This window comes from Scomber japonicus, chromosome 3 (assembly GCF_027409825.1).
Source record: "Scomber japonicus isolate fScoJap1 chromosome 3, fScoJap1.pri, whole genome shotgun sequence".
NCBI classification, from domain to species: domain Eukaryota; kingdom Metazoa; phylum Chordata; class Actinopteri; order Scombriformes; family Scombridae; genus Scomber; species Scomber japonicus.
The window spans coordinates 7,036,956-7,058,330 of NC_070580.1; the positions used below are offsets into that span (position 1 = coordinate 7,036,956).

A 21,375-nucleotide genomic window follows, 5' to 3' on the forward strand; every position below is an offset into this window, starting at 1 on the left:
AATCCTCATCATGCAACTTTGTATGTGATGTGTGTTTGAAGCCAGGTCGGAGTCTTTTAAATGTTACCTGCTGTGTGGTTTTAGCTGCAGTTTGATCTTGTTTCAATAGCCAGAGTTGGCTGCCTCACTGGTGCTGGCAAGCGTGGGGTGTGAAGTGGACGTTTGTGTCCATTTTATCGGTAGCCTCAAGGCATGTGTGTTACAACCATTCCCTCCTTAGGTGAAGCATGAAGCGCTATAACTCCTTGTTTCCATGGGGACAATGGCTAACAAGGGGAGCAGGTCTCAGTGTTAAAGGGGAACTCCACTGATTTAACACATCAAAGTCTATTTATAAGTCTTGGGGAGGAACACTGTACATGTAAATCAGGTTGGCTGAGTCAGTGAATTCTTTTCATCCTCTTCTTATATCACACTTTTATTGAAAAGCCTTTCCTAATCTTACTTCTCTTTAAGCTGCCTCTTATTTTTGTTTCTCTTGTTTTATCTTACACTAAATTGGTTTTATGTTTTTTAAATGGAATGATTATATGATCTTAGGATCTATGATTTTATTTTGCTTCCTTTGTGAAGCAATTTGTAATGTGGATATTGAAAAGTGCAATGTAAATGAAGATTTTTAAAATTATTATTATATCAATCAAACTTTACTTATCTTAGCACTTCTTATACAGCTTTACAAAGTGCTTTACATAAAAAAAGAAAAAGAAAAGGAAACACACTACACTCAATAAAAACAGAAACGCTATCATAACTCTCATGAATCTGCAGCGAGGAAACACCCAAGGTAGAATTAAAATGTAAAAAATTGAGAATACACAACTTAAATAATAGGCAATAAAAGATTAACAAAATATAATAAATAAGTAATATAATAAAGTCAATATAAAATAAAGTACGTAAAACCAGAAATGTCAGGTGGGGTATTAAAAGGATAAAAAATAAGATAGTAAAACAACTACAGTAAGAGGAAATGTGATGAAGTAAAATCAGACATAAAAGGTGGGTAAAGCAGGCTAAAACATAAAATAAAAGACAGATTAATAAATAAAATAAAGCTAGATTGAAAGCCAAATAAAAAAGGTAGGTCTAAAGTTTTTGTGTGGGAAAAAAGGTGTATACCGCCTTTTTTAAGCTCAGAGGGAGCTGTGTGAACTGATAAATTGTGTTAAGTGATGAGGTGAGGTCTTGGATGAAAAACAGATCTCTGTAGCCTGTTTGAGGTTAGCAGCCCTATTAGCCGCTACTATCATCACTGATCTCCAACAACGAGCTGTTAGTGGTCAAGTTGCATTGTGGGTAACGTAAGGGCCAGGTTTGGAGCAATAAAAACAACTATATCTATATATATGTTAAAGGAGTGCAAAGCTAAGTGAGTAGAGGAGGTCTCATAAATCTCTTTAACAAGTCCTACTCAACCAACAAAATATATCTTTTTATATAGTGTTTTCTGATCTGATGCTGCTGTCACCAAGACAACATCCTTTGTTAGTGCCTTCTACAAATCACTATGAATAAATGGACAAATAAATGTTATTATATGACAACACTATGGTTAATATTCCTTCCATTTAGGCACAAAAAAACGTATGTTACTGTATGTGTAAGGAAAGATCATGGTCAGGGCGAAAATTACTTGAACATAAACATATTTCAATTTGGAACACTGATCCTGTCATTTATCTTGGCAGGAGGACAGTCTCCTCTATAAAACCTTGCCTTCAACACACACACACACACACACACACACACACACACACACACACACACACACACACATTTTCATGTATTCACACACCATTAATATTTACTGCACAACCTATGATCTCTTCCGCACTCCAGGCAATTCAACAGTGTTGTATTAATTAAACACACACACCTACTAAAACAAGTGGCAGGTGTATCAGTGGCAGTAAAAAGATAAAGGAGGCAGGCAGATAAAGGCCAAGCTGGCTCTCTCAAATTTAAAACGCCTGGTTGAGTTTAACAAGGTGATTTTAACAGCGCTACAGAGAGGTGTCCAACAAGCCATCCTGTCTCATATTGATTGACAGACTAAATGGGCTGAGGGGATGAAATGACAACCTGTTTGCTAGTCATTTGAATATCACAGCTACAGCACAGCTTTGATCTACTGATGCTGATTAGGGTCAGCAAACGCGACACTGACATACACACACACACACACACACACACACACACACACACACACACACAGAGTCTCTGATTGCTGTGAGATATGGATGGATGCCTGTTAGACGTTTTGTTAGGAAAAGGACAATCCAATATGGCACATCACATGATGTTTTTGAAGCTTTTCCATCTGACTGGTTACAGGGAGATGTGGAAACAAGCAGACAGGAGACAGGGAAGAAATAACTGTGGAAGTCTGTTGAGGAATATGTTTTAGAAATAATGACAGAACAGAAACAACTATGCTAGAATTTGACAACTGATGTTGGAAAATGTTTTCATACTAGCTAGGTCAATACAGCTTTTAAACAGCTTGCCTGAGAATAGACCTACATTTTCCACTTTTCAACACTGTCATTCTTCAGGGCCAGAAGCCTTTGTGAAAGAAGCTGTGAATGCAAGACAAATGATTTCTTGCTGTTTCACACATAAAAATCCCAGGTGTAGTTCTCAGCATGGTTGAATGTGAAACTGAACTTTTATTTATTTATTAACCACTTTTAACTTCTATACTCATTCCTCCCAGTGTTTTCAGGCTATATTGCTGATTGAAAGTTAGAGATAATGTGACAAAAAAGCATTAGCCTACAGTGCTGGAAAACATGCAAAATATATTTTTTAAACTGGATTTGTAAATGTTTTATTTAAAAAGATAAATACTTTCAGACACATGTGTTATGCCTCAAGGGTATGTATTTGTGTGCTTTAGTGTGTAACCTTCAAGCTGCACTAATTCATTTATATGAGCAATGGGTCCGATGTGTGTAATGTGAAGAGGTTTGTTTGTGGTGACGAACACAAATAATTGACCGACTCAACAGTTTGCCTCACCTCGATGGAGAGTTGTATGGTGTTATGTCTTACTGTTTAGTATTACCATCTACAACTTTACTGTTTTGCTTCAGTCTCAGTTCTCATCAACCTCATGTCCAGCAACATCGGGAAGCAATTTTCTGCAAAAGCACACCAGCACTAAAGGGCAAAAAGACAAAGCTAGCAATCAGTTGATGAATATAGTGAAGTGTTAGCAGGTTAAAGGTGCAGTGTGTAGAGTTTAGTGGCATCTAGCAGAACAGACTTGGCAGAAATTGAGTGTAATATTAAGAAGTATGTTTTTCATTAGTGTATAATCACCTGAAAATAAGATTCTCCACCATGTTTCTGAAGTAGCCCAGAATGGACAAAGCAAACATTGGCTCTAGAGAGAACCTTTCGCGTCTTTCCTGAGTTTTGTACCATAGGTTTTCATACACGCTTAGAAGGGGAGCAGGAGGAATATTCAGTTTGTTGCAATATCCAACCTCACCACTAGATGCCACTAAATCCTACGCACTGCACTTTTAAGTTAAGAGGTAGTCATTTCCCTCAAAAGCTGCGGAAGACCAAAACAATTCTAAAGGAGAGTGAAAATGTATTTACATTTATCAGTTGGCCATGAAACAATAGATAAAATAATATCCTTACCAGCTTTTTAAAAGTAGTGACTGTATATGTAAATGTCAGTTTTCTCTAATTGGTAGCTTTAACTATGCAAAGCTAAATGTATCAGGTGGTCAAGCAGGTTAATGGGGATGGTGGCTAATGGTGCTATTCTAGTAAAAGCAAATGGCAGTGTATCTTGGATAGAAGCCAGTCAACATTACCAAGATATACTGTGATAAAAGTCTTTGTCACTTTGTGAAATGTGTATGCCAAGGGGGTTTGGTAATTTGAAAACATCTGACGAGGTGAATAATCAAAGGAGTGACCAACTCACTGTCACATAGAACTGATTTAAATCAACTGCCTTAAACAAGGTATTTGTTATTTCTCTAATCAAGATTTATTACTTGCACAACCTTTGTAGACAGATGGATTTAAATCTGATCAAGAAGAAATTCTCATCAAAGAGGTGATGTGTCACAGTGGCTTATGTGATTACTCTCAACATTACATTAGCACGTTTCTATGGGAGCTAAGCTAAACAGCTTTATACTGACTAATATATGAAGAGTGAACAAGGGGATTCTGCTTAATGTGAAATATTAGCAGGTAGTCAGGCATTGACTCCTGGCTATCCCTTAGGACTTTACCTCTGACACAAACACATACACATAGACACTATTACATTTGAGGCTCAGATAGTATACCTTTACTTGTCTAAATAGATGTAGAATATGTGTGTGTATAATAATAATGGTAAAAATACTGCATGTAATTTGTACTGCATTTGTCATTTACAGTGAATCTCAAAGTGCTACAGTGTAAAAAATATATCACATGAAGAAAATAATAGTTACGATGAAAAAGCCTTCCTGAATAAAAAGGCTTTTGAGTTTTTTGAGGCTATTTTATAAGAGTCTGGCTTTTGTGCTGTCCTCAGATGGTTAGGAAGGTTGTTTCAAAAGCGTGGTGCAGCAGAGCAGAAGGCTTGATCCCCTCCATGATGGGAAGCTTGGTAGGTTACTGGGGACTGTTGATGGGTTTGTATGTGAGTAGCAGGACTTTGTAGTCAACCGTGATGGAGACAGGGAACCAGTGCAATAAAAACAGAATTGGTGTTCATGTTCATGTGTCACCCTGTTTTTGTGTGTATTTTGTGTGTATGAGCATCCGTAGGGGAAGCGAATGAACTCATTGTGTTCAGTGATCTGAGACTGATTGCCTTTCTTTGTCTTTGCCAGCTTGATCCAGCTGCTCGCGTGTTCAAATGGGAAAAACAGTATCAGAGAATCCAGTAATCTGATCGGGCTGAGTAGTTAAAATCGTCTCAGCATGAGCTCTACATTTAATAGGATTTGTGGAGTAACGTAGCAATAATAATATTACAATACAAAATTACTTTTTAGTCTTGACTTGTAATGAAAGTTGAAGGAAGTTTAATTAGTGGATTCCTCTCAAGTTCAACAGTCTGACATGATGGTTACACGTGAGCAACAGACACATTCAAAAGATAGCTTTACTTAAGTAATGAGAAGCTCATTTAAGGGGTTAAGTTAAACATTTTGGGAAATGAGCCCATTTTCTTTCTTCTGTGTGAATCTACAAGTAGGTGGTGGTTAGCTTAGTGAGAGCGGAAGCAGGAGGAAATAGCTGGCATGACTCTGTTCGATGTTCAAAAATACACATACGCCTAGCTACTGGTAGCTCAAAAGCTAACTAATTAACATGAACACAAACAGTGACGTCAAAAGTATAATTTACAGTTTTAGTGGGAGCGTTAAAACAAAGTTTACCCAGACAGCATTTCTGTGCAGCGTCTCTGCTACTTCTAACAACAAGACTACAGGAAGTCACTGCTCCAAGCTCTTGCAAAAATTAACTACAGCACTTAACTTCCCCTAACAGTGCTAGGCTGCTAAACTAAGCTGACATGCACTGAACATATGAGTGTTATCAGCTATACGATGTCTGTTGGCAAGAAAGCGAATACGAGTTGAGTTAACAAACACCACACTGACCTTGATATCCATTGGATCCAACAACAAGTACACCATGTGTGAAATGTTTGCTTGATAACAGAATATTTTGGCCATGACATGATTTAATCCCTGCAGATGATGTCCATCTAAACATCAGTAAATGTTGTAGATAATGCTGTGGAGACATGACATAATCCCTCATCCTCACATAGGAGGGAGGAAGATAGAAAGGAAGATGACTAGGAATAGCTTTTAGAGAAGTGTAAACATTAGACAACTATTGGGTTTGGGTCAAACACCGTCTCTCTTTGTGTCTCCTTGCTCACTCACTGAGTAGTTTATCATCATTTCTTTGTCTTTTTCTGTTCTCTTCCTGTCTGTCTGTCTGGGTCTCCTTTTCCTGACCTTCAGGAGCAGACAGTGAAGCAGACAGATGTACTCTGGGGGGTTAAACTACATATCCAGCTGCTTCTCTCCATCAGGCAGCTGAACAACAGCCTCACTTAAACATACTCTGTGTTCACACAGGAAGCACAAGCTTTAGTTGCCTGATTTTGATTACTTGACTTGACTGGTAACATACAAGTAGGTCTGATGAAACCACTGGATTACGTTTTGTAATGCTTGTGCACTTGGTTTGGCAGCAAATTGAGTTTACCTCCAGTAACCTTGTGTCCCACTTTTCCCATTGTGCCCTTTTTTGCGTGAAATCTGAAAATAAATGCAGATCAGATCATCAAAGCTTTATTTCTCACCTCATAGCCAATCACATAGTATCCAGGAACCACAAGCAGCCATGACAAGGTGTAGGATGAAAGTGTCCAACCCTCTTGGTAGCTTACAGCTTTGTCGTCACATCTCTTTGTACTATATTCGCATTCAAACGCTACATAATAAAGCAGAGAAATTTTCAAAAAACTAATTCTTTATGCATTATGGTCCTTTACCTTATCTACCCCTACTTGTCCCACCCTCATTTCCCTTTGAAGCCTCCTGATCCTCTGTGGCTCAGCGCTGGTGGTACCAGTCGTAGCCGGAAAAACCCCTAGTTAATCTGTGAGGGTGCGCTACAGACACGGAAGGAAAGAGCTAAGGTTGGAAGGCGTTTGTATTTGGCAGTAAAAGCCAGAACAAGATTTCAGCCTATGCTCTATTATTAGGCACGAGCCATTCATTCACAAGAGAGACGAAAAGAGAGGTAGAAGGCTTCAGGTTCCTAATTAACAAATGGTTTGTAGGTTTTTAAATGGTTTTCCCTGGTGACCTACATAACCAACAGAGCTTAAAGTTTGAGCTAATGATTATACTCACTGATTTTACTGTCATATATTTGAACAGTGTAATATCCCTTGGAATTAAGGGCATTTTCTACTTCCTCTTCAGGGTCTCAATATGTTTTGGTCCGCCCCCAAAGTACAATTGCTGTGTTCAGACCTGCCCAAATATATCGCATCAAGGAGGGAAATGATCCAAAGTCCATTTCAGTTCTATCAAACAAGGCAGACCTGAAAACGCCTTAGGTTTGGATGACATATTTGCCTGTTGCAAGTACAATTTGAATCCATGGCACCGTCAGTGCCAATGTAACAAACAGTATAGTGTTTATATACTGGTTAGGCAGAAAATAAGGTTCTTCATGCTGGAGACATTCTCATCCAACTTTGACCTACAAGGAAGTTTAGCCCTTTTGAACCATAATCACAATGGTTTGTAACTTTAACCAAGATGCATAAACCGGCATTAATTGATTTAGTTTTGTCCACTTGCGTGGAACCAGCAGAAAACACAACACTGACATATTATCACCTTCTAAAGTTGTCATGCCAAATGTGTTAGCAGTTAGCATCCTCTATTCACTTTTCTTTTAGCCTGGTTTGATGTCCAACAACTTCTGAGGAGATTCATGCTCTCTTTAGCTGCTAAATGGTATGCTATACCTGCTAATTGCTAACCTTTGTCTGTTTGATGACAGGTGTTGTTAGGCAGGTAGTGTACAGTAGCTTTATCAGAGCTTTTTCAACAGCTGCTTACTGTTGCTGAAAACAGAGATAAAAGAGGTAAGACCCCTTTGACACTACACATAGTCATTGAAAACAGAGCTAATACTAAATTATTAGTTAGCACAGCTTTAACTGTTAACACACCTTTTTCATATTAAGACACTGCTATTGAAGGTTTAAAAATGTCATTCAACTTAATCAAACACTTTGCAGAATTGTCCAATATCTATGTTCTGTTTGGTGTTAGGGTTGGGAGAAGATTCTGGACTCTGACAAGGACCTTTTTTAAGGATGGTTTTGAGAAGGTACACCACAGCTGAATGTCTCTCCACTGAGAGTCAGAGACAGAGAAGAGGTAACCTACCCTGAGTATGCTGAATGTTGAGCTGGTTGATCTGCTCGGTGAACTCGTTCTCCTCGATGGTTTCGGTGCGAGGAACAGAAAGAGAGAAACGCCTCTTAAAGTTCTTCATCTTGTTCATGGTGCTGAGGAGCAGAGTCTGAGGGGAAAAGAAAGAGATACAGAGAGTCATTACAAAGACAATAGAGACATTGACCGACATATGTAAAATCAATCCATCTACGTGTGTGCACAACTACTTAGATAAATGTTAAAATAATAGACATTTGAGCAAAGTATATACTGTAGTAAACTATAAATCAAAGAAACTGAACTGTAAAACATTTCCAGAGCGTGTGGTGAGCTCCGATGGATTTTTATGTGCAGCTTGACCAAAGATGGTCCTTAGTGTTATCTGATAATGAGGCAGAAAGCATCAGGAAAGCAGCTGATCAATATACACGCTCTCATCTGCTCCCTCACAGTCAGCCCTACCAGTTAGTCCTCGCTCTCATGCTTTTTTTTTTTCTCACTCATCTTTTTGTTCTCATCCTATCTCCTTTGTTCTGTGTGCTGCAGAGGCTGCTGTCATGGGGTCTCCAAGATTCCTTTACTGTCAAGGATTTGTGTGTGTGTGTGTGTGTGTGTGTGTGTGTGTGTGTGTGTGTGTGTGTGTGTTTTTCTGCTCATTATTACAAAAGGCTAAAAGATGTCGTGGGTTGAATTACAGCAAGACTGCATATTCCCTCCTGTTATTGTTAAGCTTCAATAAGCCATCGCGATACTACAGTTTCCTAACATATGGTCAGATTACCCTGCCTGTTGCAGGAGCAGCACAGTGCAGGTCCGTATGGTTCCCTGAGCCCAATCAGGAACATGCCATGAATACATGTACAGAAATGCACACACACACACACACACACACACACACAAAGCAACTGGATGCAGCCACATTGCACAATAACAATAACCCCCCCCCCCAAGGCTATTTTATTATAACAGCCATTAACATTAGTGACCTTCTCACCCACATCATACAGCAATGCATCAATTACTGCAGAGCTGAAAATTTCCGATAGAGTTCATCTCTGGTTTTCGAGTGACAAATGCATGCATATATTTTTTTAGTAAGTCTTTTATTCATGATACTGTGTTGAATCCTGTATTAACACATAGTTTATAGCTCATCTAGGGATTTAAGGTTTGTATGTGTCTGGAACGACATTGGCCTTGGTATCTTGTGCCTGGTATATTTTGATAGCAAACAGTTGGATGTTCATGCATGTAGACATTAGTAATATAATATACTGAATGAATGAGCTTCTGTGCCCTTAACTTGCTAATGTTACTTTAATTGTTAATGCTAATGTTACTTGTGTGAGGAGGCCTTTTCCTGTGATGCTCATTGATGTGTCTTGGACACACTTACAGTCCATTTCTCACTGCCTGCAAAAGCTACCTTTATGTAGTCTAGGATAGTGTTATCACTCCTACAAGCTGCCATTTCTCACCATGTGTTGTGTTATGTTATGTTAGCAAAAAGCTGAAAGACAAAGTCTTTTTTTTAAATCTACCTCTAAAAAGTCCTTTTTACTGGTTTCTGGCATATTGAAATTTATAAATACTAAAAATGGAAAAAGACAATTCTAAATTTTCCCCTCTCATTGTTTATTCATTTCTGAATATCATGCATATTCATCATGCATCTGGCTTTCTCTACAGTTACATGAAAGCAGTGAATAAATAATAATTAATATTATAATATTATTGCTGTCATGACCTTGATCAAATCATAGTTGACACACACACACACACACACACACACACACACACACACACACACACACACACACACACACATATATATATATACATATATTTTGTAAAAAGTTCTTTGACAACACTTTGAATAATAATCAAAGATAGGTACTATTTTATTTTATTTTGTCTTCTTAGGCTTAGACACAGTGTTTAAAGAGGAAAGGGGCATTCATTGTGAAATCAGATTAAAGCACTAAACTAATTATGCACATTCATTTATAGAGGTGAAAGATAAAGAAGGCACAAAGGCACAGCAGTTAAAAAAATAACGAAGGAGTTCTCTGAACCAAAGAAGTGTGGGTGGCAGCCATAAATTGAGTGGAGGAGAAGAAGCAGCAGCTCAAAAGGCAACGATGGAAGCAAATAATCCCCAGATCAGTACAAAGAAAAGGAGGATTTGTAATTCTAAAAGGGAAAAGTCTTTAGAAATCAATCAAATTCAGCTCATGTGACTCCAGGATTGGAGAGGGAATCACGCTCTCGGTAGCACAAAAGAGTAAGTGGCACAGCCCTGCTGAAGAGCGGGAACAGCAGCCTTTCTATGGTGTTAATAACACACAATTGTGTTTCATTAACAGCTGAGGCAGCAACACACATCTCATCTATATATTTCTAGAGCTGTAAGAGTGCTTGTGGCTCTGTAGCAATGATTCACTGCAGTGCAGCAGTTTTCTTCCTGCTCACTCAGGCTTATATGGATATCCTAACTGTCATCACTACATGATGGAAGAGCTGCTTAGTTACACACTGACCTAAAACTGACCAAAATGAATACAAAACCATGAAAAATCCATATCCATTTGTTATTAAAAGTCAGACAAACTATACTTTTCCACCAATTTGATGGAAGCCTGTTGAGCTTGAATAATAAACAACTATCAAAATAAAGAATAACACAGATTAAGGGGTTAAGAATGGAATTGGAAAGAAGCTTAGTGTACAGAGAGTAATCAATACTACAAGGCTGGATGAAGTGGTGGTGTGTTTGTGGCTCTGAGAATCTGTGAGGAAGTCTTTGTGAAGGCAGACAGTGTCACCGCAGGGTAAAGCTATATACTGTAGCTAGTTGGTACCTGCAGTATGTTTCATAACAGAGTACAAATAAACATAAGTAGTTGACACAGTGGTGTAATAGAGACATATAATCCACTCCAGAAAATTGACATCTGCTTTAAAAATCAGTAGTACAAAGACTTCAGTGTAGGCTTCTGTATAGTTTGGTTTGTTCTATTATCTATGTTATGATGTATATTAAAAATGACCTTCACATTAAAGATGGCTGAGTTACAGATGTCTGTAAAGAAGGAGGGCTTAGCTGTCCCTAATGTCAGGTTGTCTCAGCTGGCTGCACAGCTTCATTACATAGCCTATTGGATTAATGATGACCCGAAATCAGTGTGGCTAGATCTAGAAACACTTAAAGCGATGGTTCGGTGTAATTTCGACCTAGTGTCATATGCACCATGAGGTCTATCTAATCAGCGCCTCAGCCCTTTTATAAAGCCGTAAACATTGTTGAAATATCGCGAGACCCTGCACAGCACATCTAGAGATCTGCGCAGGATCTTGCGAGATGTTTACAGATTTAGCAGTAGCAGTAGAGTACAAGCCATCAGGTAAGTGTTTATTTTAATAAACTCCTGGTATACTTACAAACTTTCCAGAAAAGTACCAGAAAAATGGAAATATTCTTTAAATTATTTATTTTTATACAGCTGGTATACATTTTTGCACATAGAACGTATTAAAGCCTCCCATTCAAATGTTATTGCATCCTTCACTTTCAATACATTGTCAGAAATAATTATGACTGTCACGTTCTCATGGTAGATGACATAAGATCATAATAGAGTGTGATTGTGAATGTAATTTCACTACAATAATGTCAAATCTAAAGAAAACATGAACATAAAATACATTTGTAGGCACTGATTATAATGTAATTAGTACTGGGTCATAATATGAACTTATGTTTTTTTAGTATATATCAGGGGGCAAAGCACAAAGCTATTATAATGTTATGCAGCCAACTTAATGGATTTGCTCACACACACACACACTCCTCAGACCTACACTACATACCAATTCAAGGCTATTTCCTTTCATGAATGCTGGAAGATGTTTGTTATATTGATGCCATTTGTCATAAAAAGTTGCTTTAAATATTTATGTGGAGTGCTTCTGGTATAGGTTATGTGTGTAAAATGTGTGTGTTAACATAATGCAGCTTTGAGACACAGGCCTCAGATCCTGTGATTCTTCACAGGAGTAGAAATGATTTAAAGATGAATGTATTTAATTGTAGAAAGCATAAAGACACTGACAACAGTTCTCCTCATTTGATCCACTGATTTGATCACATTCATGAAATTCATTTAACAGAGATTGCAATTGCATGTAAGTATCAAGAGAGCCTCAGCCTAAAATTAACAGTGTGTGGTTATTATTAAAGATGGCTCATCAAATCATTTTTTGCACTATTAGCTTTTTAATATCTTTTAAATGTGTAATCTGGGCCCAAACGCTTCCTCTAGATGAGATGACAGAATGTACTCGTGCTAGTATAGCCATAAAAGAATCAGACCACATGTTAAAAGGCAGCAGAATACAGGAAATGATATCTACTGAGGAGGACCCCCAGAGCCCCCTGTTACATTCTCTGATCCACATTTTCAATGCTTCCTTTTTCTTATTCAGTGTTTTCAGTTAATTAAGTGTTCTGGTTTTATGATTTAATAGACAGGAACATTTTGTAACTGTTGCAGTTGCTGCATCACGCTATTAATATCTTTCTCATCCTGGGGGAAAAAAATGACACCAGAAAACAGACAGAGACATCACAGGATCATCTTTCTGTTCCTTCACTTAATGCACCATCTTACTACCATAACATCGCCTTATCTTCCTATTAGCATCACCTTGCAATCACACCGGTGTCATTTTATAAGGATAGTTGAGATTTGTATACATGAGTTGATGAGTCATCTCTCACACATTAAAAATACTCTGAAGATATAAAAAAGCATTTTTGAGTGCTGTGTTTTAGTTTCCCACTTGCTGCTGGCTGTTCATTTCTGTCTCACACTTTTAATTTCCACTGCTCATCTTGTGCCCTACACTCATGTTCATGCATCAGTAGTGATCATACCACCTTATGTTAAAATACAACATTTCCTTTTTAAGGTAGTATGGCTGTAAACTGTAAGGTAGTATGACCAAATGTAGGGAGTATGACTATCTATGAGGTTGACTCCTTTGAATGAAACCTTTTACACTTTGAAATGTCACATTGTATAATTTGACACCACACTGATTTACATCATGTGTTAAATGCTTAACTCAAAGCTGCTTTGTGTTTGTAGTCAGCTCCAGTTATGATATGAGTTATTATCAGGGCCATTTTTACACATCAGTGATCCAGACGGCTGGCCGCTCTTATTCTGAAGGCATGTGTCCGCTGACATATACAACTTGTCATTTGTTTTAGACATATGTCACTGTTTATTATATGTGAGTGACTTATATAATGTGTATGACTCTCGTGAGTGGCATCTTTCAGTGGAAGGTGGTGGCAGCGGTTTCAAATGTTATGCACATGTACAGGTTTATATACAGTATATGTATGTTCCTGATTGAACTCACACACTGCCTCTCCGTTCAGCCTCTGTCTGAAACAGGCTGTTTTAGATCCTGTCAATTTAAGGCCCACCTTCTGAGGAGCCTAATCTGTTCTTATTGGATAGTTTTATGTAAACGTGGAAAAACCTTAACAACAACCATTAGCAACAAAGGCTGCAGAATGGATGGCTGTTTATGGGGCTTTGTTTGGAATAAACAGAAGAAGAACCTGGTAGTTATGAGCAAAGAAATCATCCTGTCATAGCTGAACTGACACTTTAATCTGATTATAGACAAGTAATGTTCAGAGAAGTTCTACAAAGACTTATAATAAAATCCTACTGATTTCCTCTTTAAACTTATTTTTATGTAACACTTCACCTACATACTGAAGCTTCAATTAAATATTTTTGAAGGAATAAAACCAATAAAAGCTTTCCTTGTGACCATGGATGAGTGAAGTAAGAACTCAAAACTCATATTCATATCTAAAATAGCTTCATTCCCAAAAATGTGTTGTAAATAAGTGTAGCAACTTCCAAGGTGCTGACATTTTGTCTTGTATACAGTTCAAGCCATAAATCATAACCAAGAATTTGTCCACAGTTCACTGAGAGTCTTTGAAAGTGATTTTTCTACTTTTTGTTTTCTGCACTCACAGCTCTGATACAACATGTTTGTGGAGTGTCACCCAGAGGAGACGGCTTAGTTCAGCTTCTCCAAAAATGATACTCTGTTCTTGTCCTCCCTCGTTTTTTTCTCTTCTTCCCTTCGCCTCTCATCTGTCGCTCTGGCCCGGTGTTTGAAATAGGATCTAAAGTCTCTTAAATGCAGCGGTCCCCTACTTCTGATTGGGAGCCTCTCTTTATTCACTCTGCTACCTCATTTGCCCTCTTCAACAATTTAATTGCATGGATCGTGAGTGAGAAAATTCCTGATTGCTACCAGTGTGTGTGTGTGTGTGTGTGTGTGTGTGTGTGTGTGTGTGTGTGTGTGTGCGTGTGTGTGTGTGTGTGTTTGTGTGCTCTATTTATCTTGTGGACAACAGACTCCTCTGTTTAGAGAAGGGTACAATTTTAGGGTCTGGGTGCTTGCAGCCAATCAGGAGTATCTGGCATCATTCTCAGAGCTACTCCATCAAAGGGAGGAAGTTGGTCTTTAGGTTGTGTGACACTGTCTGACTACACTACACACACACACACACACACACACAGTCTCTCTCACACACACACACGCACATACACACACACTCATAAATGCATCTGCTCCGAGCGAGGTGCCAACAAATTCTCAGTTTGTGCGTAGCTGTGATCCTCCCTGGACACGAGCACACTTCATGTTCCTACTCACCTCTTTTTTTTCATCCCTGCTCCTCTTTGATCTCTGCTTGTCTTTCTCAGCTGTCCACCCCCCCTCTCCCCCCCTCCCTCCCTCTCATGCATCTTCATGAGGGTTTATATCTTTCCTGTTTGTGGCCGTTGAGCCGTAACGTTCATCTCTGTTCTCATACATTCTACACGACGACCTCCCAAATGAACAGCAGGCCATTCATATGCCAGTTTCTGTAATAATAGGGGCGCGCAAACTCATTTTGATGTGTTTACTGAAAACTGAATAGACTCTCAGTATTGAATAATTGTACGTAATGTTAGTTATTTTAACAGGGCTACGGCCAGCTACAGTCAGTAAATAATCTTGAAAGGAAAATGTACTGTGGAAAAGGTTAAAACAAGCATCTCATGACTAAAGATACTGAGATCATGTCTTCTGTATGTTTAAGACTTTCCTCACAACCTTTATCAACGTTAACCTGTCAAGGGCCTCTATAATCTGCAAATTATGACTCTTGTAAATCAGAATAATAGCATAACATTGTGATTAGTGCAGCAAAACCTTGTTTGTTTCCAGTTTTCTATGGATAGTCAACTTTCTTTTCTTTTCTTAAGAAGAAGAAAAAAAAAGTACATAGGCATGTCAATCTATGTAATGACTGAAATGTTCATAAGTGGATTGGATTTAACTAAGACAGAGAGGTCAAAGTAGACCAGGAAAGAAAATGAACCAGGTAGATCACAGCATATGACAATGCAATGCTATACAACACAGTACAGTACAGTATAGTCCAATCAAACTGTTCATTTCTTTCCACTCTCTGAGGATTACCCTTTTTGCAAAAACCACACCAAACATAAGGGTAGAAGAAAAATCTAGAGTAATGTTCTTTTCCTTTTAATGTGTCCCTAACTTTAACCCAACATCTCTTCTTTTGACCATCATGATTATTGGTTCCTAACTTTAAGTTTTTCCTAACATTAACTTTAACAGTCAGCAAATATCTATCGCGTGTGTATAGGTGCTCTTGTGTAGGGAATGAATTTGTTGTTTAGTCAGTAAATGCAAAGTCATGCACAGTAGAAAACAGGTTATTGAGAACACATGGTTCCCAGGAAATGTTTACATGCACTGTAATAACCTGATTACTATGAACCAGTAGCAGATCACATGCAGCAGGTCAGTTATCAGATCGTTCCTTCGCCCTCAGATATATTCTGGAACCATGGCAGATTTATTTTAGGTGTATTACTAATACATTGCTTCATTTTTTTCTCTGAGAAGTCAGGCTGACAGCCCAGAGAGAGGAATTAGAGTTTTTTATAGCTCAGTGGTGTCTGATTTTTTTTAAGTCAAATCTTCAGCAGTGGAAACAGACTTTAGACTTCCAGAGGCTACTTAGTGTCTGTATGATGTTGTCTGACCTTGAATTTAAGAATTTTAATCCTGCCACACTGTTGTCTTGTAATGCACACATGTAAACATCCAGTTTGAAACCCAGTTATGTGTATATATGGCCCAAAAATTAGATTACTTTCAGTCAGATGTCATGTTCATGTTTGCCAGTCTCTGTTTTGAGGAGTTATACCCTTTTCCAGTACACTGTGTCAATTAAACCTGCACTAATCAATATTTCTGTATAGGTCGACTGAATATGTGTAATGTGAAAGGGTTGCAGATTCATATGGAGCATTAGAATATCTTTCATGTCATAGTTTTGGTTTTTACAGGCAACAATTAATTTGATTTGATTCACTGCTCTTAGTTCTCCAGAGACCCTGTTCACTTCCTATTAATGCCATTGTACCGAAATGACCTGCAATTCACCTAGAGGGCACTCACAAAGTAGTTCTTAATGAAAGTTAGTGAATAGAGACATTTGAATAAATTAACTAAATTATTTTTTTTTAGTTTTGCAATTATAGTATTGATTATATATCAGAACTGAAATGAAAAAATACTTTCACTACCTTTAGTTTTTCTTACACTGGAGATGGTCTAGCCCATAAAGTGCTAGCATTCTGCTAATGCTGATTGGTTGATGGCACCCAGAGTCTGTAGAAGTTTTGAATGAAGTCGAATGAACAGCATGTAGCTGGTGAACAGAGTGGAGCATCTAGCAGCTCAAGAGCCAGATATTTCCCTCAAGTGCTGGTGGAGACCAAAAACAGAGCTAGAATGAGAGTGAATATATTGTATTAAGTTTTGTAGGGTGTTCAGAAACATGACGCCAAATAAATGCTAATGTTTCTCTGGATGTGTGAGCCATTGTTTGCCAAAATTGTACCTATGTCAACTTAAAAGATGATGGTATGCCTGCCCCCAAGTGGCCAGAATATCAAGTAATGCAAGCTATGTCTTAAGGACAAGTAACTCAGTGACCACATCCGCTAAAGCAGTGCAGTGGTAGTTGGGGAGTGTGTTTGATTCAGCAAGAAGCCATATGACAGAGGTCCATTGACCCAAGTCTGTTCATGTGTACTCATTTAGAATGGAGCCAGCTGATGGAAAATGTGTGTGCCTTTTTAAAATGGGCTTCATGTGTTTTTTTTTTACAGGTCAGTAGGCACAGTCATTAGAAAAATATGACACACATTCAAACAGTCCATCCACACATGGGGCATGAAGATGCACAACTGTGAGTCACGCTGGGTGATGTGTTCACACGTGCACACTCTCAGATTCAAACCCTCTGGCTCCGATTTTTGGACTCACTCTCTCTTTCACTTTCTGTTCATTCTGTCCAGTGTGTCGAGACTGAATGAATGAACGACCCCGAGAGGCAAATGAAAAGCAGCTCTGGCACAGCGTCAGGACCGACCATTAGCCCGCTAACAGTGAGACCTCAGCTCCATCCGACCGCTGTCTTTGTCCAGTGAAACCTGGCGTGGCGGCTTCCTGCTCTTGACAGCTGGACAGGCTGCCAACACAAGCTGTGATCTCCGGGAGGGTCAAGAGGGGGGAGGCAATGACAAAGATGTGGAAAAACAACCACATGAGACAAGGAGGAACGAGAGAGGTGGAAAGAGAGGTGACTTTGAGAGTACACATGGTCTGCTATTTGGAGATGCAGAAATAAAAAAAGATGAGACACAGAGACTACGACAAAGAAACACACACTCCGGCTTTGTTTGTGTAATTCTGAAATAGCTTCTTATAAGCGAATGCTTGTAATGCCAGACCAGATTAAAATAATATCCTTTATCCACTTCTGTTGAAGATAAGAAGGAATTTCAACAATAATAAAGCATTTTTCTGAAACGAAAATCTTGCTCAGCTGCCACAATGTTCCCAACTTTTTACTCTTATAATAAAAAAACTTTTCAGCCTTTATTTAAGAAAGAATGAGCAGCTTCTTTAAAACCCCTGAGATGAAACACAAGACTGAGAACAGAAAGCAGAAATGAATTCAATTAATGTGAGGAAATCATCCTCACGTGCTTTTCTCTGCACTCCTCTCTTTGCTCCATTCTTTCTTTTTCCTCATACTCTACTTCTGTTCCCCCTGCTGTTAAACAGACAGACAGTGTGCATTTCTGTGTATGAGAAAGACACACAGAAAACAAACTTACACATCTGTCTGTGTCATCTGTGTATCTGTGTGTTGGGTCATGTGCTCTCAAACTGACCTTGGGCCTGGGGTTACATTACTGTGTGCTCCAGTAGTTCATATGGACTGAAAAAAAGCAACAACAACTGTGCTTGTACGACTATGCGTGCACACATGCAAATACACACACGTTTTCCCTAAAGGAGTTGAATGGTAATGTCAGTGCTGCTTCACAGAGACCAGATTGGAGAGAATCACTGTTTAACAGCTGGTGAGTATAGTCTGTAATGAAGCTAATCCAATTTTAACAGCTATTATCTAGCCCCGCACCAACAACAATACATTTATAATGAAGATAATACAAATGTTTGTAAGAGTGAAGTGTTTTTTGAGGAAATTCACAGAAAAACTGGGAAGTTATATAAACAGGGCATACTTGGGTGTTGATACACTTAAAGGATGACTTCATCCTGAGGGGGACGTGAATATCTCAACCAAATTTCACAGCAGTTCATCAAATAGTATTTGAGACGGTCACACAACACCAAAAATGGGAACCTTATGTTGCTGCTAAAGGAAAAGTCAAGGGGTTCGCCACAATGGGTTCACCCTCTGGGGACAAGTGTCTGTACACATTTTCAAGGCAGTACGCATATATATGTTGAGATACAGGGGAGTATTTTGTATTTTAAACCTCTCGACTCAGTCTACCATTCTGCTCTCAGATTTATTACTGTTGATAATTATGGTAGACATTGTGTATTGTATGACAAACTGGGTTGGTCTTAAGCAGAACGGTGTAATTATCATTGGTAATTAAGCCCTGGTTGGTAAATTACCACCATACTTATCAATTATGAACTTGCACACGACTGGCTTATACGTAAGGTCCCAAAAGTAAAGACTGAATTTGGAATATCAACCTTTTCCTTAAGTGCACCAAATACCTGGATTGATCTTCAGCACACACTAAAAATCAATAGCCTACCAACCTATGGACAGTTTAACCTAACCTCCCCGTTTCAACTGTTTTAACTGATTTTTATTTGTGCTTGTCTGTAACTCAATATCATTGTAAATGAAGGCAACCTCAATGATTCTTTGAGTTTAGATAAAGGTTTGAATAGAGCCACGCTGCTATCAAGGCTTAAAAGTAGCATTACTAAAGACTTTTTTAAACTTTTAAAGTTGTGAAACCTATCTACCTACCTAAGATCTCAGCAAACATGCTGTTTCTTCTCTGCCTAGAACTAGATCTTGACTTTGTGGTTTTATGTGGTTTTCCTGTACTATTTGCTGTGTTGACAGAGAACATAAGAGGGAATCCATTTTTTTGGCAACTTTAACATAGAGTTAAAAACAGCTGTAAATGTGTCAACAATTTTGTTTCATATGAACTGAGAATCAGGAGAGAAATATTTTCCCTTTTGCTCAACTAGTATTCAAAGATATAAATTGAAGGTAGATTTAGGCCTGTAAAAAGTCTAGTTGGGACCAGGTTGGACAAACTGAAGTAGTACATAAACTGTTCTAAGGTTTAGTTTTGTCTAACATTAGATTATCATTTGCTATAAGAAGCTAAAACGCTTTATTGGGTTGCAGAGGGCTGTAAAGTTGGAACACCTTCCACATACTCATTTGATCTGTTCTTCATAAATATTACAAATGATTATAAATATTTATAAAGGCAATTTTATGGCAGAAGTTTTAGTTCAGCAAAGGCCAAACAAACCAAAGCACCATGATGCCTGATCATTATCTGAGTTTTTAGATGGTCATGTCTGTGTTTAGCCCATAATACACAGAGCTTTACAGTATGTAGTTGGGTCAGATACCAGCCAGATTTTTATTTTCCTGAACTCAAAACAAAGCTTCAACAGACTCTCTCAACAGTCTAATTGTTGCCTTAAACAGTATGGTCTGAAATAATAGGAAGTTGGGATATACTAACCTCCCTCCCCTTTAACTTCCTTCGTGCTACAGTGAAAACCAGTTTCACCCTGAACACTGTTCTTAAAAGGCCACAGAGACTTGGTTTAAGCACCGTCTGTGACAAGAGTGATTGGTTTAAGAGATAGAAGCAGCCCAGAGTGTTTTTCTCCTTCTTTTCCCACAGCGATAATCAATTCTGCCAGACAGGTCTCTGTGCTGACGCAGTGTTGTAGGCAACAGTAGCCAACCTTGAGCTTATGCTTGAGCCCCTGTCCCTCAAATCAGTTGTGAAAAAATCCAGCATACTCTCGCTCGACATCTTTATGACATCTTACACAAACCGTGCAGTTAGAAATATGATGTCATGTCCTCCACTTCTCTTTGTCTCCAGGCTGAAGTCATAATAAAGATGACCTTTTGTTTCCTCCCATCCCATCTTTTCTTGGAGTCGTGCCTCAACAGACAACAATCACAGCCTTATTGGCTCGGTTTTATGGCTATACATCATACTCCCTCTGTTTGTCTCACACTACTGTCTTTCTCTATTTTTTTATCTGTTGTTTTTCTTCCCTCTTAATCCAACTCACCTCTCTTCAGATTGTTTTCTACAGAATCTCTTTGGAGAAGTGTTAATGATGAAGGTGTCACTAGCAGCTTTCATTCACAACAGTGTTGACAGCAACAATAAATCCCTCTGTCTTTCTCCCTGTCTGTCTTCATGTCACCCCCTGCCCCCATGTGAACATTAGCCCTTCTGTATCCAGGGAATAACAACACTGCTGGGGTCAACATCAGACTGGCCTATTGTATCACAGGCTCAGGCTACCACAGTCTGTGCAACTGGCCACTCATAATTGGAGTTTTTTTCTTCAGTGCAAGCATAACAAGTTCATAGGCAACCCTATCTCGAGATGACATAACACAACAATATTTCTGTTGATGAGAACAGTTTTGTTTGCTTAACTAAGCTAGTGGTGGTCAAAACAGGGTTGGAGGACCCTTGAGAGCCTTTATGAACACTAGTGGTCCCTATTGAAAGTACAAATCTTTTCATTTGACAACAATTTAATAAACACTTAAATAGAGGTTACTTTAGCAAGAAATCATTAAAAAACAAATATTTATACATTTTGCATTCCAATGTAGAACTTGGAATGTAAAAGAATGAACTCTAATCATTCATTGGAT

At 38.5% G+C, this 21,375-nt stretch overlaps 1 protein-coding gene across 1 annotated transcript in view; it reads right to left on the reverse strand.

Moving 5' to 3' along the window:
* cdk18 (cyclin dependent kinase 18) overlaps nucleotides 1-21,375 on the reverse strand; it is a 50,468-nt gene that overhangs the window by 21,899 nt on the left and 7,194 nt on the right. The window contains exon 2 of the mRNA XM_053316783.1: nucleotides 7,959-8,094. Within this exon, the coding sequence (XP_053172758.1) occupies nucleotides 7,959-8,076 (118 nt within the window). The 5' untranslated portion in view covers nucleotides 8,077-8,094. The remainder of the gene's footprint in view (nucleotides 1-7,958; nucleotides 8,095-21,375) is intronic.